This window comes from Aythya ferina, assembly GCF_964211825.1.
Source record: "Aythya ferina genome assembly, chromosome: Z".
Taxonomy (NCBI): domain Eukaryota; kingdom Metazoa; phylum Chordata; class Aves; order Anseriformes; family Anatidae; genus Aythya; species Aythya ferina.
The window spans coordinates 559,901-585,903 of record NC_140299.1 but is presented as its reverse complement, the minus strand read 5'-3'; the positions used below and the strand labels follow the sequence as shown (position 1 = coordinate 585,903).

The 26,003-nt window shown below is 44.5% G+C and overlaps 1 protein-coding gene across 1 annotated transcript in view; it reads right to left on the bottom strand.

The window, feature by feature from the left end:
• The window catches only part of LOC311427720 (phospholipid-transporting ATPase IC-like), a 33,466-nt gene extending 7,765 nt beyond the window's left edge, over nt 1-25,701 (bottom strand). The window contains exons 1-21 of the mRNA XM_084505233.1: nt 25,529-25,701; nt 15,899-16,091; nt 14,856-14,953; nt 13,448-13,561; nt 12,798-12,896; nt 12,635-12,696; nt 12,108-12,180; nt 11,942-12,012; nt 9,847-9,929; nt 8,616-8,774; nt 8,350-8,438; nt 7,492-7,682; nt 6,716-6,924; nt 5,572-5,615; nt 5,278-5,434; nt 3,922-4,110; nt 3,096-3,208; nt 2,441-2,605; nt 1,643-1,754; nt 857-932; nt 57-189 (exon numbers count right to left, since the gene is read on the bottom strand). Of these exons, the coding sequence (XP_084361359.1) occupies nt 57-189; nt 857-932; nt 1,643-1,754; nt 2,441-2,605; nt 3,096-3,208; nt 3,922-4,110; nt 5,278-5,434; nt 5,572-5,615; nt 6,716-6,924; nt 7,492-7,682; nt 8,350-8,438; nt 8,616-8,774; nt 9,847-9,929; nt 11,942-12,012; nt 12,108-12,180; nt 12,635-12,696; nt 12,798-12,896; nt 13,448-13,561; nt 14,856-14,953; nt 15,899-16,079 (2,418 nt within the window). The 5' untranslated portion in view covers nt 16,080-16,091; nt 25,529-25,701. The remainder of the gene's footprint in view (nt 1-56; nt 190-856; nt 933-1,642; nt 1,755-2,440; nt 2,606-3,095; nt 3,209-3,921; nt 4,111-5,277; nt 5,435-5,571; nt 5,616-6,715; nt 6,925-7,491; nt 7,683-8,349; nt 8,439-8,615; nt 8,775-9,846; nt 9,930-11,941; nt 12,013-12,107; nt 12,181-12,634; nt 12,697-12,797; nt 12,897-13,447; nt 13,562-14,855; nt 14,954-15,898; nt 16,092-25,528) is intronic.
• Between the last annotated feature and the right edge of the window lie 302 nt (nt 25,702-26,003).

Sequence of the window (26,003 nt, the reverse complement as noted above, 5' to 3'; positions counted from 1 at the left end):
AGTACCCCCCAAATCTCAAATACACAGGAGCACAGGAGATCCTCCTTTCTACATACCAACCAGGAGCCAGTGATTATTAAAGCACGATCTCTACTACCCTGAAAGAAGGGCTCATTCATTCTTAGAGAGGAATGTGTACTCGATCCAGCTCTGTTCCTCTGGTTTTCCAACCTCGTTTGAAGAAGAGCACTGGAAAGAAATTTTTCATTACAGAAAAATCAAGGATAAACTTTAAAATAAGATAAAGTTTGTGTATGTGGTGCTTAGAGACATAATTTATTGGTGGACTCAGTAATGTCAGGTTGATGATCGGACTTGATGATCTTAGGGGTCTTTTCCAACCTAAATGACTGTATGATTCAACAATTCTATGTATCAGTCCCAGACTGCAATAAAAATATTTTTGATCAACTAGCAACACTTATTTTTCCAAGAAACTTAGAAAACTTTAATTTTAAAAGTCATTTCTTCAGAATCATAAAGAAAATGCATCTCCTCAATATCAATGTTTTCCCCATAAAGGTTGTCAGTTTTTAACCACTTGCACTCCAAAGCACACAGAACTTAATTCCATTTTTTGAACTACAAATTTAATGTCAACAGTTGTTGACCTAGAACTTAAAACCTTCTCCAAATAGGGTATCACCACCTTTACCCACAGTGAAGACGTTGCTTTGTAAAATTACAATTCCAGGAAAAGCCAAGAAACAGACAGCGTACAGCCAAACAACAGCCAGCAAATGCTCTTCAGGCACAGAAGAACCATTGTGGGATAAACCAATGGTACTGCTGGGATAATTTTAAAAATTGAACATTTTTAACTCCTACACAGAAATTCTTTGTGCTTTTCACTTGCCTGATATCTTCTCCATAGCAGATTGTTGTCTCATCTGTTAAGAGGTCGCAAGAAAATCCAATATTTTCAGCAGTTTCTAAAATTAAAAAAATACAGAGGAAAGTATCGACTTAAAGTTCAGTCCCGAGTAACTACAGAGGGCAGCCAGAAGTACAGGAAGTCTTCTTAAGTAATTTTTGAAGTTACGTTTCAGCATGGCATGTTCCCTTTCACCACCACATAGCATGGAGGAACAGGACAAATAAATCTTAGTACACAGAAGCTGGGGGGAATGCTTCTTTATTATTTCCCATAGAATAACAGCGTCCTATATGCAACGCTGATCTAGCTGCACCTCTATCCATGTTGTAGGACCTGGATTTCATTGTAAAAAGACAAGTTTGGCATGTAAGTGTTCTGCCCTAAGAGCCAAGCAAGCATGGTGGCATTAAAGTTTTGTTGTGTTTTTTGTTGTTGTTTCTTTAAAGCAAATTGTTCTTCATTTGCTTTGCACTGGGAAAAACAGGATCTGGGTATTTCCCTATAGAAGACAACCACTAAATCAGTCAGCTACATTAATCTATTGGAGGAACAGAAGTTACCCAGAAGCCCACCCAGTAATTCTGGATTGGGAACAGCTGGCATGAACTTCTGCACATTGTAGAAAGTCTTCCAGTTTTGATTTAGATGCACTTTCATGCTGTGCTTTTCTAGAAAACGTGTTTCACTACAAGTCTGCATCTGTCCCAGTTTATCTTCTAGCTGTTACAGTGTTTTTGCTAGCTCTTTGGCTGTAAACAAACTTACCTTTTTTGTCACCAGTAAGCACCCAGATTTTAATGTCTGCTTTCGAAAGTTTGGAAATAGTTTCTGGAACTCCATCCTGTAGTTTGTCTTCAATAGCTGTTGCACCAAGGAGCTGGGAGATATTTCAAACACAGGTATTCAGTAAGATAAACATCTATAGAAAACTGATTCATTTACAGTAGAGAACAATGCTATTTTGGCTATGTCTTCAAGCCAAGGTACAACTCAGGATAAGAATTCAGTAAAGATAATGCCTCATATATAAAAGTCACTGCACTTAAATACACCTACTAAAATATCAGAAGATAAATTGTTAGAAATCAGACAACTCAAGTTTTCTATAGCTTCTGCATGTTATTAATGATCAAAATTTTCTTCAAAGGATAACAAACCCTCTGACATAGAAAAGCTGCATCATGGTGTGGATGCTAGAACTACTCTGGGCTTGAAAGGTGTAGTAGTAACTTCGGAGGCTTTTTTGTTTGTTTGTTTGTTAACAATGTATCTGTAATACATGTACAACTACTGACATCCTGAAATGAACCTGTAAATTAAAGAATAACAGGGAAGAACAGGATGATTGGGCTGGGGGAAAGCAAAAAATATATTAGTGGAGAATAATACATTTCCTTTCATTCGTTTCAGCTTTCTCTAGAATTTGTCTTGGTCTTAAAGCCAATAAAATACTGAAAAGATCTAAAGCAAAAAGTCTATAGACAAGGATAATTTATTTTCAGAAAGATCTGTTTCTTCTTACATAAGAATAAAAGTACACTAAAAATTTAAAGCTTGACTTACAATCAAGTTTTTTTCTATTTCCTCATATACTTTGTCCAGAGCTTCATCACGATTAGTTGTAGCTACACTGGCCTCCATGAACTTTTTATTCCATGCTTCAAATTCATCATCACTGATGTCTTTGTAGCAGAGGCAGAGTGTTCTAAGAGTTTCATTTGCAAACACCTGAAAAATGAAGAAAGAAAAAAACCCACATATGCACAAAAAACTCTTTGTTTTGAAACCAAACATCAAAGTTACAATCATAAGCATTACACAGGTCTGATAAAACAAGTGACTGCACAATAAATATTGAGCATTTCAGAAATAACAAAAAGGAAATTATAACTTGCAAGGCAGTCTAAATTGAAAGGCAGTCTGAGGAAGTGACAAATAGAACAGATTTTAGTGACCTGGAATACTCATAAAAAAACAAACAAAAAAGCAATAGACAAAATGTAAGTTCACTTCTCCTGCAAAGATCATGCATTTTTAAAATGTGCATGATGACCTAACGTTGCTCTTATTATTTCTCAGGTTTGGGATAATGTGTAAAGCCAATTATAGGGCTGCATTTGTTTAACAGCTTACCAAAAGGACATAAATGAAATTAGATTATGGTCAGAAATAAATTTAATATGTGATTTTAAGAACAGAATATAAAATGCAAACATACATCTAGTGCTTCTTCTGTAGCTTCTCTCTTTACATTCCTTGGGTGCAATCGTTCATAAATTACTGTATCAGCTCCTTTACAATACAGCCTTATATTTCCATTGGAGTCTCTTACTGTAGAGTGTAATACGAGAGGTGGGACAAAAAGTTAGAGTACATTTAAACAAAGGAATAGTTTCAGATTAGATTCTTCAGTGTACTGCTGTTAGCTGCCAAAGCTACATGACCACGTTTCTTTGTAGTCCCTCACCCCTGAAATTATTTAGTCAGCTAAGTATCTTGGATCAAGTGCATTTCGTTTTCTATTTCTTGACAGGACAGGATATTTAAATTCCCACGAATTATGGTTTTGGTAATGTTTCATCTCATTTGCACACAGCAGTTGAGTAGAGACAGAGTAGAGGTATGATGCGCTGTAACTACAGCCTTAAAAACAGCAGATCTGTAACTGATTCAAGATTGACTTTTTTTAAAGGCTATTAAAATCAAAATGAGAAAGGTATTTATAACACATCCTATATTCCTAGTTCTTACAAAAAACATACAACTAATTTATTTTGGGGAATAAGGGGAATGAATTAACTTTGTAAAATTTCTTCAAGCTTCTACTAAAGGATCATCTTCAGCAGAGGCCGCATCTGAGCAGCAGGACTGTTAAGAAAACACATTTGCACCTCATTACAAAGCCTCTATTTTGCTATCCAGATCTATGTGGAGTAAAATCTATCATAGGAGTGTGTGCCACACAGCCATTCCACCTAGGAAATGCAAGCAACCTATCCTATAAAAAGGTCTTATAAATTAGAGGTTGTTTGTAGTCAACTTACCAATGACAGACATTCGTTTTCTATCGCTGTTGAAATCCAAGATAGCAAGGACATCATAGGTTTTTTCAATCCCCATTTCACTTATCGTGATGGTATTTTGTGTTCGTGAGAGAAAAACGTAGCCAAAGTTTCTGGCTGCCGTAACCAAGGCCCCTTCGTCTGGGGAGGCCGCCTGGTAATTGATCTGACCTGCATTGTTGACACAGTGAAAAGGAAAGAAAGCCAGGGTACACCTGAGCATTACAGGGGCACTCAGACCCCACAGCTCAAAACTTAACACCCATTCTTTGCAATTGACAGGGGGACACACAATGCCACGTCCTCTCCCTTTCTGAAGTGGGGTTCAACACACTGCTGCAGCACCCAACAGCAGTGCCATCAGAGGAGAAGGACTATGGACTCCCCCTTCCCATCAGGTGTACTTTCCAAATGCACTAAGACGCTGAACCTCTTCTTTCCATGTATAAAGGCTTACTACTCTGTCTCAAGACAAATGTAACTTAAATATCTTAATTTCTTAGTATTTTTATTTAAGCATTTCCAAAGGAAGTTTTAAAAAAACACCAGCAACAACAACAACAGCAAAAAATCAAAAATCCTTGGCCAAAAACACCAACATAGTGGAAATAACCCCAAAAACATCAGCAGAAAGAGCACAAAGGGACAGGAAACTGCTGGTTTCACAAAGATCTCACAAAGATGCGAGTAAAGCAGTGTTACTCTTCTCTTGTGTCGAGCTTACTTTCCACATGTATTCTTCAATACCCATTCACCTTCAAATTCAGTTCCTGTCACACTTCTGTTATTCACTTTTGTTACCTGCTGCTGATATTCTTAGGACAGACATACAGTTTGTGTACAGCTATGGGCTGTGCTTCGTGGAGTAAGTGAATGAGATCTTCATGCTGAAAATGCTTGTTTTTCCACACTGAAAACAAGTTTCCAGAAGTGTTTCCATTTTCACATTTGTGTGTGGCACCAGAGACTTTACTAGTATCATATTCATTTTATTTGAGGTTTATGCTTTGGAGATTTTAAAGACATATTTGAATAGATAGAAGATCAGTAACAGGAAACACAAGCCCTCTGTATAAGCTGTTCCACTACCTTTCTAGATCTGTTGTTACTCAAGATGCACGTTAGTCAAAACTGGAACCATCATAAAGACAACCCTCCTTATGTAAACAGGTAAATTGAGTACAGGAAATGGCACAGGAACTTGCTTTTGTTTAACTTAAAAGAACAACCTAGCACTCCTCCTTATTTATGGGATCAGCATTAGTGCTGGACCTCTCTTGTGTAACTGGACTTCAATTGCTGTTTCCCCTTACACAAGAGAAAAAAAATGATACTCACCATCAGAAACATCGACCATGACTGTGTGACAAATAGCAAGCAGAAGAAAGAACTTTTGGATTTCTGGGTCCTTTCTGGACTTTATTTGCTCTATCAGGTAGTGATCATAAAACAAGAACTTTCCATCTGCGTACATGTTCCAGCTGAAATCCACTTGCTGCTTAGAAAACAGAAGAGAGAGTTTGGGTTATCTCATGTGCAATTCTTCAAGCCTACCTGCATCCCTTCATACCTTGGCAAGGCAACGTCCCCTACAAACTGCAAGGACTTCTCTGCCAGGTCAGACCAACCTACCTCCGGGTGGCTCGGGAGCTGCCCTGCTCCATCGCGGCAGTCTCCTGCAATGCAAGCACCATCAGTTGGAAGGCACGGGGCAGAAAACCAAAGGTTTTTACAACTCATTCACAAAGTCAACAGTATATAGAATATTTACATCTATCACACTAGAATGTCTCTGATTAAAAAAAAAAAAAAGGCAAATTCATTCATAGCAGCAGTACCTTTGTGTCTTGTCGGGTGTAACTGTCTATGCCAGTGATACCAAACCAAAAATAAGAAAAGGAAAATGTGGTGGAATTGTCCTAAAACATCCATCTTGTTTTAACAGAGCTTTTACTGTCAGAAGTTCCTCTTCTCTCTTCAGAGGTATGATGTTTAAGAAGCATACAGTATTAGCACACCGCTCTTTGTTGTTTGAACCGACCAAACGATAGCTCGGTTTGGAGCACATCACTGTGTATTCCAAACACTGAAGTCCAGACAAGTTTGGAAATGGAAGTAACTAATATTAAACTGAAAAGCTGCTGCTCTTATTGCACTTTCTTATTGATTTCTAGGTTCATTTCCAGAACTGTTCCCAGAGCATTTCTACGAAAAGCAAAGCATTCTGTAAATCACTCATTTCTGACTTTTATACTGTGAAGTTTCCACTCAACTCCACCCATTTCCCCTTTTTAAAGCTGAAAACAATGGGAAAACTCCAACCATTCAGTTTTACCAGAGCTTTGCTCAATGCCAGGGCTATATTGTGGAAGCTCAGTTGAAAGTAAGAAGACTGATGCACCTGATTTCAAACCAGCATTAATGTTCCTCCCCTTTGGCGGGAGGGTGCAACCTGGAAGCACTCCTGTTTCCCTGCAGATCTCTGCAAACACTTCTGCAAGTTTCTCCTGGCAGACAGAGATCACGGCACACAAACACGCTGCAGGGCAGGGCGGGCTGGACCAGGGCTGTGCCGTGCCCCCAGGGACCAGCATTGCACCTGCGGCCAGCTGGGTAGAGGGTAGAGGGCCATCCCCCGGCTCTGCATCCATGCATGGAGCACCCAGCACCACTGCCATCCACAAAAAGGACCCCTGGTACTGGGATGCTTTGGCATTTGCTATAGAAATCAAAGCTGGTTAACGCTGTGGGGTGCAGCAGCATGGCACAGACTTACCATATCTTTGGCCGTTTATGCAACATTTTTTAAATGTCATGATGTTCTGTGTGAGCGTTCCTGTCTTATCAGAGAAGATGTAGTGGATCTGCCCCAGCTGCTCATTCAGCGTGGTGGTTCTGGCCTTCGCGGCCGTGTCCTTCTCAGAGTAATACATTTGCAGGTCCCAGTTTATAAAATAGCTTTGGCCCAAACGAATCACTTCAACGCTAAATGAAATAAAACAAAAGTTCTTACTCCCGGCTGTATGTCAAAGCAATGACATTTTATCAGCGTATTACAGAGCACCATCGCCCCTAGACAGGCGTCTCAAACTAACATCAGACCACACAGCTCAGCTTCAACAGCTGGGAAGAGTCTCTACGGCCTGATCAAGCCAAAAGTATTGATGATGATGCTCCCATAGCAAATCGGAATCCCACTTGGGAACAGCATTTGTGTCTAGGAATTTTTTTTCCTTAGTCAAAGTATAAAGTATATATGCTTAATACTGTAAGGAAAGCTTGATATCTTTGAATTCTGAGTCAAAAATCTTTGGGTGATGATTTTATATGAAAATGGTACATAACAGATCACTCTTTTCTAAAATCCCAGTGAAGAGGGTGAGTATATCCAACATCTTTTCAGTAAGACAAATCAGTGTGCTTTCCCATCTGCTGGGAAGCTGCATCTGTTACCACCAATGGAAAATTAAGTTAGCTCACCATTAATTCTAAAGTTCAGTAATTCAACCCTATAACCAGTTTAGCTGTTGAAAGGCCAAGGTATTTACTTACCTCACATAGAGGGAAATGGGAACCATGGTGTTCAGAACAATGATATATCCCCAGAAGTTAAGGAAGCCGCGATACGGAGGACTGTAGTCTTCAGCGTCGTAGAGGTACCAGGAGGAGTTGCCGATCTGCTGCTCCCAGTAAGTGTGCCCGATGGCAAGGCCAGCCGACAGCAGGATGAGGACCAGAAAAATCTGCAGTGTACACAGAGAGGCCTGTCAGACACTTCAGGAATGTTTGCTAGGCGTAACTCTGAAATCTCCATGTACCAAAAAGAATATTACATGTATTTTTAAGTAAAAAGAAGGGGAGCAAATCTTTCCCACAAAATAGTCTCATCAAATAATCAGGGTTCTAATTTTAGTTTATGTCCCAAGCACAGTTTTTTGTTTTTACATGTGCTTAAGCAGGCAGTGAGTAGGGCACATGAATGTGCTTGGAGCAAGGGCAGAACCACAGTCACGCTGCCACAGATGCCTCTGCCTGCCTGCAGTCCAGCTCTTTTTTTCCTCTTTCAGCACTTCTCAGGTGCTGAACAGAGCTCAGGACCAGGACCCAGGTCCTCAAGGCTCTCTCCAGCAGCTCAGAGCAGACCAGAAGCACCTACAACACTGCTTTTCGAGCACACTCCTGCTTTGCATTGGCTGCCCAACATCTGAAGTTAAGGATCACAGATTCCACCAACAGCAAGGCACCTTTTTAGATTCCTTCCCCTACTGCATTCCAACCCAAAACAAAGTAGAAACATACTTCCTATAGCAAAACAAACAAACAAACAAACAAACACTCTTCTAAATTTGCATTCACTCTATTCACTTAAAAGTGAACTCAAACATCTGAATTTTATGGAAAACGTCTTACAGTATAAACCATGTAATTCATAAGGGAGTCAATTTTTGTCCTTTTAAATTTTGTCTTTCCACTATTTTTCATTATTTTTGTATCAGCACCTAAAAATAAAGAAAAAAATAAAAATGTAATACATTAACAAGTATTAATATTAGTATTTTACAAACCTGGGACATAAAATATAGTCAAATTTCATAAGAGAAAGACACATTTTCCCTTCTAAAGGCACACTTCTAGTGAGTAAATGTTACATGTTCATTTGTTCATTTCATAAATACCTGCAAATATGACAACTCCATGGCAGAAGTCTGTATTCCTAATTTTACATCCACGTAGTAAGATCTTATCAGCATCTAACGCATAACTCATGTTTCTCCAGAATAATGTTCCTGTGAACTTATCCAGTCTGTTATTAGGTTCTTCACATTCAATCAGACCTAAATTTTCAGGAGAGTATGTTTAATATACAACAGTTAAATAAAAACGGATCAATTTGTACCCACCATACAAGTTATTTTACTTTGTGGAAATTTGTTGTTGTTGTTTTGTATGATTGTTCTAAACAAACCATGTATGTGAGATTTTGTGTGTACAAATAGTCAGTGCTGTGTTGCTGGCTTTTTAAAAATGGCTTCTTGGGTGGACTTTCACTTTCCAGACTGAAATAGAAGAAATAATTCATTTCTGCACCATGATCATTACGCACAGCATTTACTGGCAAATCGGATGCTTTTCTTGTCCAAGTTTCTTTTAATATTTCTCAAGTTTTAACAACAGCCTGCCTACAAGAGCGAGCCTCTCGCTGGATGTCTCTAGGATGAACACAGTGAGACAAATCTCATGAAATAAGCTGCTACTTGTTCAGATATCTGTGAATATTTCAGCTAAAAAAGAGACCTGTTTCTTTGACTCTTAGAACTTGCCCTATTCTTACTGTGTACTTTATGATTGGTCATTTTTTGTTTCCAACCCCAAACTGAGCTCATTCTAAAATTCTGGTTCATGCTGCACTTAGAATCATCTACACTCTGCTTCAGACGTAAGTAAACAAATATATAGGTGTAAATGGCAACATAAATGCTGATCGCTACAGAGGAACACAGAACAACACTCTGAGGCCCAAACAGCAGTGTCTCCAATCCTGCACCGTCTGTAGTCAGGGAAGAGAAGCACAGGAAGAGGCACACCAAAACCCCAACAGCAAACATATTTTCCAAAGAAAACAGGCAGGCAAATGCTAATAAAAGGTCCTGTCCTACCTACTCAGTGCGTCATATCTCATTCATGGCAAAGGTCTTATCCTCAGATTGGCTGTATTTTGCTCAGCAGCAGTTTCCTTGTGCAACTTGCCAATGCTGCCTTGTGACAAAAGCTATGAAGCCACTAACTCCAGTGTCACAAGAACCATTAGCAATGTCTCAAACCGCACCTGTGTTTTATTTACTTGTACTGTAAGCTGTTTGAGCAGCATTTGAATAGCTGTAACAATAAAAATGCAACTGTACAAACCATTAAAGTCCGCCATTGCACTTTCTTCTTGAAGATACTTGTCTGTTACCTCCAGTGCCATTTTGAATTTTAAGTTAGTCTCACTAAAAAGAAAGGACAAAAAGGTCATTTTATTGAAAACATTGATACAGGAAAGAAGTTTGAACAAAATTAAACAGTACGCCATAGACACCAACCTCCCACCTGGAAGCAACGAGCTGAGCTATGCATTTGCGTGGATGAGAAACATTCATGAACAACAGGACTAGTTCTTGCACTGCTCGGTTGCTTCTCCTCACAAATGAAACCTGACACAGTAGCATCCCTGTACTTAGAAAAGTGAGGGTGCTCAGAAATACTGTTTTTCTAAAGCAATATTTAAGTTTGATTAATGGTTATTTTAAAACACGATTTAATAACTGACATTGTTGAAAATTCCAACTGAGAACAAACATTTGCAATATAAGCAGATCCTTCTTCTGCATGATTAATTATTGTTTTTAAGATCACTAAAAGCTGAGTGAGTAAGTAGTTATTTATTCAGAAAAACTATCATTTCAGTTAATTTAGGTGCAGTTCATATCACTACAGCCTTTTGTAAAATAAAAGTCAGCGCTACCTCTTCTGACAACGTGAACTAAAGCAACACTTACAACGCAATTGTGACAGAGACACTGAGATTTACCATTCTTACACAGTTTCTTAGAAAAACTTCCACAGAAAACATGGATTTTTATTTTTTTTTTTTTTTTAATTTTCTCACTCTAACTTAGAGATCTTAGAATAATAGAAAAGACCCAGTTGGAAGAGACCTCTGGCAATCAACAGTCCAACGTCCAGTCAGAAGCAGGACCTTAGACAAGGTTATCCAGGGCTCCATCAAGCCAAGCCTTCATTGTTTCCAGCAAGGGAGGTGTTCCCACCTCTCTGGGCAACTTATTCCAGGGGTAAAAAATCTTCACCATGAGAACAACCATTCTTAAATCCAAACAGAATTTCTTCTGAAGTAACGCATCCATTGCTTTTGTTGTCCTGTTGTCCTGTCAATGTGCATCCTTGTGTACAGGGCATCTTTGCTGTAACCATGAGATATCGCAAGGCTGTGATTAAATTACCCTTCACTTCTCCAGGCTGAATAAATCCGGCTCCTGCACCCTTTCTTAGCGTACCAGGTACTCCAATGCTTCAACTATTTTGGCACTCCAGTGGATCCTCACCAGATTTTAATGTTCCTTGAATTGTGGGGATCAAAAACTGCACACAGCTTTCCAGGTGTGGCTTAACAAATGCCAGGTAGCATGGAACAACTCAATCTGCTGGTTTGATAGTGGGCCTGAAGAAGTCCAGGACAGTTTGCCACTGCTGCAAGGGTGCACTGCTGTCTTGCTCGCTGTCCACAAGAACTCCCCTTTTTTTTTCTTTTTTTTTTTTTTCTTTTTTTTGTGGGACACCATACCAAATATTTTCATAAAATCAAGGTAAATGACATCTTCTGCTACAGAATGGACTCCATATCCAATGAGCAAGGTATTTCAATACACAAAGCAACAGCCAGGTTGGCCAAGCACAATGTTGGCTTTCCCCAGTCAAATTCTTGTTCTTCATGTACCTGGACACAGGTTCCATGAGGGCCTGCTCCACAGTTTTTCCAGGGACTGAGGTGAGGCAGACTAGTCCGTAGTTTTTTTAATGTCATTTTGGCCCTTGTTAATAGAAGGGTGTGATACTTGCTGTGTTTGAAGCCTCTGGGATTTCCCTGGATCTCTGTGATCTTTTGAAGATGATTGACAGTGGCTTACATGCAGAATGATGTCAGCCAGCTCTTATCACGTTCAGATGTATCTTCTCAAGTCTGTTGGGGACAATTTGTACAGACGGTCCCTAATTGGACCATCACATACTACCAGTTGTTTGCCATTCAGTTCACCATTGCTTCTCGACATAGGGACTCAGGGGCTGGCCTTATCCATGAAGACTAAGACAAAACAACTAATTGCACCCTTACCCTGACAATAACTGTATTACTTTACATTAGCTTACTTCTGAAATAAACACTTATTGCTCTTTTACCAGGAAGCCAAAAATAAATCTAAGAAATCCTTAAGTAGAACCTTACCCATCTAGTTCAGCTGTCTCTACATAGCAGAGACTGTTTGGTTCTGAGCTGGATAGCAGCAAAATATCAGCCTAGTGAAACAAATAAATAAGCAGCAAATAAATCCAAGTCAAGATTTGTACAGAATTCTGTAGAAACATAAAACAAATATATCTAAAGCACTTACAGGAACGAAAGTATTTTTCTTCAGACGAATGATATCACCAACTTTAATATCTTTCCATTTTGTGTTTTTGAACCTAATATCAAGATAGTTTAATGATTATTACTATTTAATCTAGAACATTATACAATCTATACATCTTGAAATATTAAACTTTCCTTAGTATGAAGACATTACATCTTGGTAAGATGTGGGTTTTTTTTTGGTTTCGGGAACTGCAGTTTAGTTGGGAATCTAAAACTTAGAAGACAACCTACCTCTGCTCTTTCCTGTTCACTCATATATGAATTTCTGTCCAACTCTCCAAGCAAGTTGCTCTTAGCACAGATTTACTGCCACAGAACTAAGTTTAAATGACTCCTTCAGGCATTTCTCTTCTGTTTCCAATTAGGTTTTCACACAGACGTATGGAACAGTAGAGAACAAAAAGCTGAACTTTCCCTGTCATCTACAGTTTATGATCTGTGATGAAGCTTTGTACCAAAAGCAACAAACTTTACTTACTAAGTTAAGAAGTGAACGGTACAAACCTTCCATCCCTGATGACTTCACATGTTCTGTTATTAACCTCATTGTCCATCTTGTGACGGGCCTGAAAACCAGGAGCAGAGAATGTACTCCCCACTGCATGTCACAGCTGAAGAACAACACTGTTTTCTTTTGCTTTTATTATTAACAGAACACATTGCTTACTATGTCATCCACGAGGTCTTTGACTGCAGTTATTCCCAGGACCAAGAGTAAGGGCACCAGCGTTGTATACCATGACAGGGTAGATATTTGAGGAATCGCCTGTCAGAGACAAAGAGTATCAGCTCAATATGGGATTGCTATCAAACTCAATTCAGAAACATTAAGGACTGGGGCAGTTAAAACATAAAAAGGAAAACCAACACATCAGAGAGAGAATTTTAAGGCAGGTTGTGAAGATGAAAAAATCTCGGGGGGAGATTTTGACTGTGCTGCTGTACTTCAGTGCTGTTTTCTCTTTAACAACTGTTAATTGCTCATATTTTCTGTTGGTGCTTCTGGTTCATGAATGGGACTTGAAGGCCATCATATTTTACAGAGTAATAGCCAAAAGAAATACCTTGTCCTCAAAAAATTCATAAACTCTGCAACTAGCTCATCTTAGCTAATACAAAGCTAGGGTAGGCTGATACGGATTTCTGTTAAGATGTGCTTAGTTTCTCTAACAGTTCAGCTGCAGTCCCTTACGCAGCAACCTGCAATTTCCTAACAGGATAGCAATGAACGGTTTCATAAGTAGTATTCAGCTCAGTAGATTAGCACCTCAAACTCACTTCCCAGTTAGTATTCTCTCTTTATAAACTACGCCTTACCTGCAAAATGAGAAGGACCAGGAAATAGAAGTTGGCTGCTCTTTTAAACTGCTCAAACAGATTCAGCGGTAAAAAAGTGATGGGGTTGTACTTGTATGTCTTAATCGCATTTCCCTGTTGAAGAAACCAAATGTCATTCACAACACGTGGAAAGTATTTTTATAGGAAATCTTTCCTATAAACTTTGTTAGAGCTGTACCCCTCATCAACAGTTTCAAATGGGTCACTGTCTTAATGAAACCAGACAAAAAGGTCTGCACTGACATTAACACACCCCAAAAAGCACCTCACACTTCCACCCTGGCTACAGCAAGGACTACAGGGCATCACAGTCACTGTGTGGAAAGGAGACAGCCTGGCCCAGGTGAGTGACACAGCGCACATGGCACTGCCAAAAGGGCACGAAGAAGGGGGGGAACAGGGGGGACTTCAGTGCTCTCCCTGTCCTATGCAGTGTTCTCTCTGGTGCATGTCAGTTTTATTTGCTACATACACAGTATCACTAATAGGGATACAATTGGTCTCAGATGTCAAACCACAAACAATGCATCCAGACACAAAGGACTTTTAATCAGACTTGTTCAGGAGGGACAATGTGAGACCCAGCAGAGGTTAACTTGATAAGTGGCAGCCCCTACCTAGTTGAAGCATAAAGGACTTCCATTTTAATAATGGATCCAACTGTAGAAGTTTTACTATTAAATGTTCATAATCATGCATGAAACAACCCAAACTGCCTCACATCCACCAGGCAGAAACCACAGCAGATGTAAGGAAACCACAGAGGCCAACACATCACGGATAAAGCCAGGCAGTCCACACACAACCACAAAGTCCAATCCTCTGTCACTCACAACCAGCACCACATACTAGCACAAAAGCTTACGTACTTCGCAAAGTTAAAAAATTAGGATCAAAAAAAAATTACTGAGCCTTTTGTCTTGATAATTGAGATTTTTTTTAAAAAAAGTTGCCTTGATCATAATTAGGTGGATTTGGAATGACACTGTTTAAATGAACATTCCCAATGGCCTACTTTAAGGCTGCCTCCGTCTAGCTTTATCAGGATATTGCTTAATGCTTAATGTATAAGACTTCTTATACAAAAGATGACACCTTTCTGGATGTTTGCAACAGCTGTAGTTGAGCAGATAAAACTCAGAATTTGGACTGAGGACACCTGGCTTCTATTTCTCTATCTCATCTTAAGCAAGTCTTTTGATACTTTGTTTTTCCATTCACAAAGCCAAAGTCAATTACATTTCTCTATCTTTGCTGGAAATCCTAAGGAAGTGTTATTAGTGGTTTTTAGATGAGTCAAAAATGGTTGGAAAGATCTTATTGACATTAAGAAAGCATTCACCCTGACAAGTACTATAATCACATAATTAAGATAAAGAAAACTTACCGCATATTTGCTTTTTTTGAAGCACAGAAGTATTGTTCTCTTAAACTGGGGTTGCTCATAGAAGTGTTGATCATTTGCTTTAACTTGCCAGCTGCAGTCTGGAAGAGACAAGGTGAAAATGGGTCAACATCTGATTGCTGTAAACATGAGGAAACCAATCTGCCTTCCCTTTCTTTCAAATGCCATATTTGTAAGGTACTTTCAATTGAAACAAGACTGGTACCTGCTTTTCTTATTACAGTGTCTAAGAAAGGGTTTTCAAGAAATGTCCAGCTTATTTGTCTTTACTAGCAATTAAAATATAATCTCAGCAAGGAAGAAGCAAAATAACAATTTGGAAGTTCTATGAGAAATTGAAAACTTAGAGGAACATTTAGTCAGGCTGAATTCCCTCCTTTCCCCTCTTCCAGTTTGCTTTTGCTAACACCTGTGAAGCACTCAGCACCCAAAACAGTCTTTTTTAAAATGGAAAGATTCACCCATCTTTTGAAAAAAAATAAAATCCTATCACCACATCATGCAATGACTTTCTTTTGCAATCGTAAGCAAAAACCTGAAGCACTCATTTTATTTCTTCAACCATCCTAACATCCTAACAAACCATCCATCTCCACATTAAGGCCCCTTATCATTTAGAAATATATGGAAACAACCCACTAAACACACAAAAAAGGCTTATACTGGTTCAAATGTCCAGGTGATGGGGAAGACAAGTTAACTGAAGTTCTGTTCAAGCAGCTCTCAGACCGCGGGTTACGTACATCTAGCACCTGCCTTAATTAACATGAGGTCACCAAACAGATCATTAGTTGTATGCAACAGGCAGTGGCACAGAACTCTGGTTGCGGACTGGAATTACGTTGATTTTCATACTGGTATTTGATAGAATGAATTGCTACCAATCGCTCCTTCAGACACTTGGATAAGCCATTCCAAGTCCTGTCTGACAGATGAGCCACAAAAAGCAAATCGATCTACACACGGCTCAGCATCAGTACTGAGAAACATTTGCTACCCAAAGCAAGTTTCTAACGTAGCAGTACCTTTTCTCAGTGTCTCTCGGCTCTCCTCAGTGCCTCTGTTGGTTTGGGCTTGTTCTGACTCGACCCCAGGCTGCCGGCTGTCCAGCTCATCCTCCGTGTCGTCGTCGCTGTAGGGCACCTCCTCATCGTTAGGCTGCGAATCCTCATCAAAGGTGGTCTCCGAATCCCGTTCCGAGATCATGCCTCTAGCACCCTGCAAACATTTTGTAAAGGTTCAGGAGCGGAGCTATCACAGCAAGAACTGCAAACCATGTCCCCAGAATGTCGCTCTGTCAATACTGCCCAGCGAAACCCACGTTTGAAACCGGTTTCCCTGGACGAGCTTAGAGCGCAGGCTTGGTTTGGAAGTAGGGACCGAAGTCACGTGGCAGTTACGTTCACAGCAAGTCCCTCATTACCGTTGTGCTGTGTGTAATTAGGCACACTCACACGGCAGCCCAAGGAACACCCTGCAGTCGTGACGCAGGACATCGGTAATGGGACACAGAGATGAGCAAGCCTGCGAACACCCAAATACCCAGGGCCATGCCACCGACCTGCACGGAGGGGTCAGGATGAGAGGAGCTGGGGGAGCTGCAGCCTCCTTCAGCGTTTTTAGATCACATAGACACATTGTGCAGCTTCAGCTGTTCGCTGCAGCGGACAGCATCCCATTAACTGGCTGTAAGCTAAATCCAGAAACCATCTCCCGGTGTGCAGCTCCACCCCTGCCGTCCCACACAAACAACCACCCGCACAACTCCTAGGTGGTTTCCATCTCCGCCTGGCCAGCCTATTGCTTTGCTGGGTGTCCTGGCATTTTAATTACCGATCCTTACAACAGTTTAGATTGTTCTGATGAGTGTGCCCTGCTCATTCCTAGCCAGGCAATTTCCAAACTCTTTGTACCGAAGCTCAACTTGCGTTCCTTTCTGAAGACCACCACTTTCGGACAGGTTCTGATCTGTCTGTGCCAGCACAGGGAAAGCTGTGGGAAATTACAAGCCCCGAGGAGAGGAATGGGCTCAACCACCCCAGGGGTTTCTGGCAGGGCCCCGTGTGCACCAGGAAGCCCCTCCAGCCCCAGCCAGCTTCACTTTACTCCCCCCCAGCACTGGCACCAGCAGCCCCGTTTGGCTCAGCCCTGATGCCTGGGAGGAGCGCTGGCCTCCAGCTCAGCCGTGCCGGGTGCCCGTGCCCCCTCCAGCTGCGTCCCCACGCTGTGCACCTCTGGCCATCACTGGGCCCTCCCCAGCACGGGGACATCACGGTCCCACAGGCAGCAGCCCCACTCAGCTGCCCCGACAGCCTGACGCCCCCACAGAGGCAGCGGGGCCAGGCTGCGTAACGCAGGAGCCCAGCCCTAGGAGGAAAGGCCAGTGCTACCCCACCCACGTGCTGCTGTCGACAAAACCAGCAAACAGCAATCTCTGGGGCTGACACCAAACCCCGCCAGCACCCACGTTACCTTCCGTTTCTGCAAAGCCGAATGGCCTCCCTCCTTAATATCTCGTATGAGAGAGATAAATATTAAATGAGCACTGAATATGCTGCTCGGGTGACATGACCGTGGGCTGGAAGCCCAACACATGCCACGCTCAGTACCGTCGTGCTCTCCTGGCACACAGCTAATGTTTCAGGACTGCCAGCTTACAAAATAAGACAAAACTAGTGGGTATCGGATGAACGCACAGTTTGATTTAGTGCGGATTAATACAGCTTCTTCCAAGACTGCTCAAGCTGTGCGAGTCTGCTCACCGATGAAAGCAGCTGGGACTATGACAGCCAGTTTCTAATACACAGGCCGTGGAACCTGAAATTTTTGTGGAGGCATTGTTTGTTTTCCTCCATTGTCTTGGAGTTAGGCAACTCATCTGAGATGCAGGAGTTTCAAGCTCAAATTCTCTCAAAAAAGAGACATTTTCCCTCTGTTGAGAGAGAAATGCACATGACAACTTCAGGCAAGCATTTCCATCAACCATCACAGTTTCCAAAGCCTAGCCCTGGACAATGAGCATCCCCGTGGGCCCAGCAGCGAGGAGGAGGAGGACAGGCAGGCTCTGCAAGCACCCCATGGTGGTGCCACAAGCAGGCGAGTGATACTCAGAAAAGCAGAGTGTGTATGCAGAAGCCATTCAGAGTCACCAGTGTCAGTCCTGTCTGCAATGCAATGGAAAAGTGAGCCACAGCATTCCTACAGGTGGTTTTTACACAAACGCACTTTTTGTTGCATGCTCAGGTTGCTTTTTCTACAGCATTGTTTCCTGCGTTACAGAGTGGAGGCACGTGGACCGGGAAATCCCCCCACGCCGCACCCAGGAGGGAGCAATCCCTGTGCCAAAGGGGCCGTGGGCAGATGCAGCCCAGCAGTTCTTATTTCCAGGAGCTGGGGAAAGAAAGGTGCCAGCCGGGGAGGAGGGCCGTGCCCATGTGGGGCGGCAGAGCAAGGAGCTGGTGCAGTTGCCCTTAAATAAAAGGCCTGCCGTCTGAACTACAAAGGTGGTTTCACTTGGCCTTATGCCAGCTCTCCAGTGACAAGCAGCAGCGTTCCTGCAAGTCAGCCAGGCTCCCTCCTGTGTGGCTGGGAAAACCCTGCCGCCCCCGGCACTCCCGGAGAGGCAGAGCCTGTGCTGTGCTGCCTCCCAGCCTGCAGCAGAACCTGCCCCAACACCGACCCTGTGCCGGCACCCAGGGAAACGGCGTGCCCTGCACAGGGCTCAGCACCACTGGGAGCTGCGCTGCGGGGCCATCACACCAACACCTCCGGCCATGCCTCGGGCAGGCACCTGCAAGCTGCTGCTGGAGACGAGGCTTCAGGCCAGCAACTGGCCTCACCGCCCGCCTGGCAAGGGCTCCAGCTTTTCCTCTCCCAGCAGGGATGCAGGCAACAGACAGTCCTGCCCTTGCAGACAATCCTGCCCTTGCCCAGCGATGCTGTGGCTCTGCATGCAGGGCAGGGTCAGACCTGTTGCCCAGGTGCCTGCTCTGGGTTTTACAGACACTGAGGTTTTCTTCTCCCCGAGAGTCTGCCCAGACGGAAGAAGTTACGAAGAACTGAGTCAGGGATTATGTTTTCAATCCCAGAAAACCCCAAAGTTCGTATCCCTGCCATATAAAGTGATTCAGCCTTTAGTCTATTAACCTTTACTCAATTGATTAATTAACTAATTAATCAGGCCAAGGGTTAGATGAGATGTCAAAAAAAAACAACCACAACAGAAAAACCACTGCATTTACCTTCTACTACAGATGCACAGCTAGATGGAAATACCTAAAATATAGACAGAGGCAGCCGGCGGTGCTAGCTGGGAATGCCAGCGTGGTGGCACGCAGCAGTGACTCCAGGTGGGGTCTGCCAGCCCCAATAAGACGAGATGCACAGGGACTGTTTCTGCAGCCAGGGCCCACACCACCAGCCGCTGGTGCCCGGCGGTGCCCCCGTCCCCCCACAGCAGCCCCACAGCGCCCCACAGCCAGGTACCCCTCGAGCGGGGCAGTGGGCACTGCGCGGTGCTCACTGCAGCAGCCAGGAGAACAGGGAAGGGTCACGTTTCTTGACACCCAGTCCGCACAACAAGGGCTAGCGGGGACATCTAACACATTCTCAGAGGGGTTCTTTAAGTATCAGGGAGGAAACAGAACAGTAATTGTTTTTTTTTTTTGTAAAGTGAAATTCCTGTGGTTGCCACCTAACCTTCCTCCACCTTGTGCAAACAGACATTGCTGCCAAGGAGCACTGCAGGACCTCTGAAAGGACTGTTACACCTCGGGACGCTGCAAGGCCATCTCCCAGCCTGATAGGCATCACGTTGGTAAACGGGTTTGGGTTTGCCTAATGCTTCGGCAGTTGTTGCCCGCTATTCAATCCTGGGGAAGCAGCAGTCAGAACTGAAGTCCCTTAATGGCAGGATATTGCATTTCTATTCTCACCTCAGTGATCCCGGCCAAATGCTTTAATAGAGTATCGGCCTTCATTAAAAATATATTAATCAACTCATCTACCTGTAAGAAGAGCTTCTACAAGGTAACAGGCAAATAATAAAACCAGATCTGCTTCCAAAATATGTGATGGGTCACAAGCTGCACAAAGCAGATATGAAGTTTTACTGGCAACAAGTGTTTGGACAGGCAGACAGAAATATCTTCTGAACAAACCAAACCTTTCACCTAATACTTATGACTAAGAATAAAAAAAAGTCTTTACTCAAAAGAGCACGGAGCACAAATGGGCCAAAGAAATACCCCTCCCTCTTCACAACTGAAGCCCTCGTAAGCACCAGTTAGATTGCCACGTGACGGGCACGCTGTAAGCTCCCCAATTTAGAGCTACCTCACACGTAACAGCCAGGCTTACTTCACTGAGTGACTAGTTCAAAATAGTTGAACACCCCACAATTATGTATACAAGAGGAATGATTTCTATTGGTTGATTTGTTCTGGAACACACCAACTTTTTTATGCACCCTTACAGTGTACCATGACTGTGGTATAGCCCCAGCTCTGGAAATACCTTGGACAAAGACAACCTCAGATGTTTAGATAGCTGTTTTAACTCAGCTGTGACAGGAGGCATGGTCTTGTTCATCTGAGACAGTCCCCATCAAGTACCATGGCTGAATTTTGTCAGGAGCTCCTTGTTCAGCTGTGCACATCCCCTGCCACCCTTGCTTGATGTCCTGCTCACCGCGATAGACCACTCTGGCCCCTGGAGGATGGGATCCCTGAAAATCAACCAGCTCTCTGCTCTCCAAGGCCGTGCCCCATGGAACTCGTCCAAGCAGATCCCTGCATAGGCAAAGTCCGGTCTCCTGAGGTCCTGGGCTGTGGACTTGCCTTGCTCCTTCCTATCAGGATCCTGAACTCCACCATCGCGCGGTCACTGCACGCAGGACTGTGCCGACCTTCACACCCCAACCACTGCTTCCTTGTCTGTAAGCTGGAGGCCCGGCAGATGACTCCCCCTCTTCGGTTTCGTATATCTTAACTACCTTTATCTTAACTGCATACGTTATGACACACTCAAGATAGAGGTGAAAGAGACGAGCTCACGAAAAGCTGAAAGCTCAAACCCCAGAAGTGTTACCTAAGGCTTGGTTTACCTGGGGTTTCTCAAATGCACCTGGAATGCTGAAGCTGAAGCCTCAACTCCTCAAGGTCAATCAAGAAAACATTGCATTAGGGAAAAAAACTAGTTTATAATGCAGACTACTCAGAGTACATCATATACGATGGATATGCCTTGATGTCAGCCTAGGTGCTCCCAACAGCTACCAGAAACAGCCGGGCTCAGTGCTTGGTACATCAGACAAACAGACTCTGCCCAGACAATTAGGTCCTGAGCACCTGGCTAACAGGCACACCCCGCTTCTCAGAGCCGCTTCAGGAAAACAAAGCTGCTGAATGCTCACACTGTGCAAATAGGGCAGCGGGCAGCCAAACTCCTCAAACGGGAACGCCTCGGAGCGCAGGACATCAGCAGAGGTCTGCTTATCCATGAGAGCTGCAACACACCTTCCTTCATTGCACTGTGACCTTGGAGAAAGTTCCCACCTTGAAACCTGCCAGAGTTGAGCAATGCCAACACATGCTTAATGCAAGGTGACTCAGACTTCCCAGCAAAAAGGTTAAAATTCCAGTGATTAGACGTGGCTAAGGGTGAAACACCTGTGGTGAAGCAGCGCATCTACATCACAAACCCCAGCTCTCCCGAACACTTCACGCCCAACAGGCTGAGATGGCCTCCACCATGCAGCTGAACCAAAAAGACTCAGATAGGCCTTTCAGGGACTCAGGCTATCGCTGCAACACAAGAAAATCCTGGGAAACCTGTCTTGTAAGCAGCAGGTCTCATCTGAGTCAGCTTGGTCCTACCTTTTGTCCTTCATCCAGCCCCAAATCCTGTACACATGGATGTGTAAGTGCCAGGTCTGTGCTGAACAAGGATGTTGGGAAATAAAGATATGAGCAAACATTTATTGTTATTTCCCACTGTGTAAATAAATTGCTTTGGCACAAGGCATGTACCCACCTAAGACCACCCTGCCACAAGCAGTGCTTCGGCACAGTACGTGGAGGCAGCTGTGGGGCCTCTTCCCACTTACCCTGCAACAGGAAGAGTATGTGCCAGCCTCCAAAGATGTGCCGAGGGCACCCACTCATTAAGTAGGTGTTTCCAAAAATGCGTCTTGGTCATACATTTTCAACTGCAAGATCAAGAACTTACTGAACTGGGCCACTTCCAGCGCCTAGAGATTTTTTTTATTGGCATTGCAACCAGCCAGCCTTGCAATATCTGCAGATCTTTCTTTTACAAAGCATGAACTCTAGTCCCTCCTCGGAGGCCATGAGGACACAGATAACCTGCCCCAGCAGGAGGCAGACACCAGGGTAACATTCTAACACAGTGGTACCACCCGGGTCTGTGAAATCTGGTTTCTACAAAGTTATTATTTTCAGATTTGGTTGAAGAGAAGTGACCATTTCTACCAGGAACATCTGGAAGGTTTAGACAAACAGCTGAGGCATCAAAGCCATGAAACCCCTTGGAGAGAGCTGACTGCAGAAAGAAGTGCAGTTTTGTAATGCTGACAGGTGTCCAAGGCCAACCTTGGCAGAAAAAAAGAACAGAACAGAAAAAAAAAAAAAAAAAAAAAAAAAAAAAGCATGCAAGATCAGAAGAAAAGGAAAAGATGGGGGCCACCAGTTTCCAAATGCCTTCAGTCCTAATGTCCTAGTGCTTCTCATCTCAGTTCTGCACAATTGCACCGGCTAAAGAAAAGCACCTCATTGCCTCATTTAAGAAAAACAAAAACCAACTACTACAACAAAACAACCAAAGAAACAAAACCCAACCTTCCTCACCCAGGAAGAACTGGAATTAAACCAGTGGCCATTGTGTACTCACTAACACAGCAATGTTAAAATTTCTGTAGGCAGCTATGTATGAAAACGAACATAGGTAAATTATCACCATGAGCCACCAGGGCTCTGCAAAAGGAAGAAGTTGACCAGGCACTTACCAACAACGTAACAGAAAACTATCATAGCAGAGAGATCCACAACCTGCAGTCCGAATTGTCTTAGGCTAAGCAAGGATGGTTTTGAAGGTGGGGCACTTACAGAGACAAAATAATAATTTTACCCATTATCTGCACCGGGATTTTTCATTAACAGATATACAGACTTCCCTTCTCTTAAAGTCCAAGTCAAGACAAGTTATCTTTGCAGATAATAGAAAAGTTCGTAACCTTTGTTCAAGCTGTATCTTTAAGTGTACTCTGAAGGGGTTTCAACCTGCATTTTCTAGAGACTGTTAATTTCCTCTCAGGGTTCATGGTATAGAACAATACGGTTTAGGTTTAACAAAAGCAGAAACATTTTAGTGCATACATGAGCCATATTGTTTGGCATGGAAGACTTTTTGGAAGTATAAATAGAGTTATTTTTCTGGGTGTTCCCCTCCCCTTCGAACCCAACAGGCACTTTTAATAGTAAAAAAAATACAGGTCACTTCTGGCTGCGGGGCTGGAGATGGCAGTGCTCACCCTTCCTCCGCTTCTCCCTTCCATCTCCCTGTACCTCACTGCACACCTTTCTATAAACAAAGGCACCTGTGAACTTGCCCAAGCTGTCCAACTCTACTATATTAAGCATATATTTCTAATTTCTATAAGAACACAGAGAAAAACCACAGCATAATCTGGTAAGGCTGCCAGAGAGCAAAGGTGCAGCAGCGGGGCTGTCACGGAGCACAGCATCCTCCAAACAGGGCTGGGAGCTGCTGAACCGCCAGTCTCCAAGGGCCATAACGGGAACCATGTCCTGTACCCTGACAAGCACAGAGACACAGAGAGGGTAAGTGATTTGCCCAAGGCCACAGCAGAAATGGTAAGTCACGGATAGACCAGGGTTAGGTTTCTGCAGCTCCTGGCTACTATCCTGCATGCAATTACGTCTACACAAAGCACCTCATTTAACAGAGACCAGATAAAGGAAACAGATGAGGCAGAACATCAAAACCCCTCATAATCAAAAGAAAATCAATCAGCCCCCTCCCCATATCTAAATGCAGGTAGCACATTACCTTCAGGCCCAATATGATTCCCAATGGTATCAAAATGAAAGCCACAACAACAAAAGAACATGGAAAATTAATTCTAATTTAAATAGAGGACTTCAATGCAAAGCAAGCAAGTGGCTTATTGAATTCACCATCACAAATTGCAAACCCAGGGACTGGAATATTCATCGGCTGTCTCACAGCAGAGATCTAATGAAGATAACAATTCACAAGTTACTGAAAGGGAGCGTTATATTACCTGAAGTTAACAACAAGACACATACAGGTTTGGGACTGATACAAAAGCAACCACAGGCTAACGTGAACTTCAGTAACAGCAGCACCGGGACACATACCACTTGACACCTGCATCCGTCTTGGAAAAGAAAGCCAAACAAACAAAATACATCAAAACAAACAAACAAATCAGAACCAATCAGAAACTTGTGAGCAAATCTGAGCCTGTAAGGACACATTGTGCCAGGAATTACAAACAAGGAATCTAGACGCAATTTCAGCGTTAGGGTTTACACCAGAGCCAGGTTTGTTAAAAGCCCCATCGATGTGCCCAAGCACCGCTCTGTTCCCCACAGCTATTTCCCAGAGCCCACTGCACAGTACGGCTTCTTCAGCTGCAACACTCCTCTGACACTCGGCAGTAAGGGCTTCATCGGCCGGTCCACTCAGCACCGCTTCACTTAGCCCTTCTGAGAAGGGATGCTATTTAAACTACAGACACCACGTAGTAGGAAAAGGGACTGAGATGCTGCTTTGTTTCTGTCCCAAGAGGATTTCCATCTTCCAAGCGAGTGACCAGCCTCACAAGCAACTTTTCAGCATCTCCTGCTGCAGGATGAGGACAGTGTCTTAACGCACACCCCTGTGACTGCTCTAAGGGCTGTATAAACACTGACTGGCAAGTAATTACCCTGCAAGCACGAAAGCTATTTTCCTCACGCATAGATGGGGGGAACGAAAGGAAGGGAAGCACCAGCAGCAGGTACGGGCACGGGTATGGGCACGGGTACGGGCACGGGTATGGGCACGGGTACGGGTACGGATACGGGTACGGGTATGGGTACGGGTATGGGTACGGGTATGGGTACGGGTATGGGTACGGGTATGGGTACGGGCACGGGTACGGGTACGGGCACAGCCCCTCCTGCGCGACCGGCCGCGGGCTGGAGGAGCAGCAGCCGGGCCGCCAGGTTTAAATGGCCGAGCAGAGAGCAAACAGCCCGAGGGCTGCTGAGACGGAGTTCCAGGGCGATTAAATAAATAAATAAATAAAGGAAGTCGTTTCAGAGCCGTTTTGGCGTCAGTCTCCGAAGCTTTTTCGGCCCTTGCCGCGACCGGGCTCGCCCCGGGCAGCGCCTCCCGGCCCCGCGCCCCTTCCCCCGCTGTGCCCCGCGGCCGGAGCCCCGGCAGGGCTCGGTGCGGACCCCCCGTGCCCCGCGCTCGGGGCACCCCCCGGTCTCCGCGGCCCTGCAGGGCGCGGCCGCCCCCCCCGACGGCCCGGCCCCGGCCCCGGGACCCCCGAGTTCGGGCCCCGTCCCGTCCCGTCCCGTCCCATCCCGTCCCGCCGGCGGCACCTGTGGGCGCGGGTCCCGGCCCCGCTGGCTCAGGGCCCGCTCATGCCCCGACGGCCGCCGCCGCCGCCCGGCCTCCCGCGGGATCCGCCGCCGCCAGACCTGCCGAACGGGTTCCCCGACGGGGGAGGCGCCGCCCGGCCCCGGCCCCGGCTCCGGTTACACGGCGGGGCGAGGGGGGGGCGCCCCCGGCCGGCCCCGCTCCGCCCGCCCCGTCCCGGGGCCGCCCCGTCCCGCCGCAGCCGGCCCCGGGAGCAGCGGGGCCGCGGCGCCCCCCGGCGGGCTCGGGGCCGGGCAGCGGGCACCCGGGCGGCCCCCCCGGGCCCGGGGCGCTCGCGTTGGCGGCCCGGTTACACCCCGGGGGGACGGGGCAGGGCTCGAGCCAGGGACGCGGAATCGTCGTGCCGGGCACGGGGAATTCCCCGGTCCGGGTGCCCGTGGCCAGGGCACAGCTGCCACACGGCTGCGGTGGTGCCAG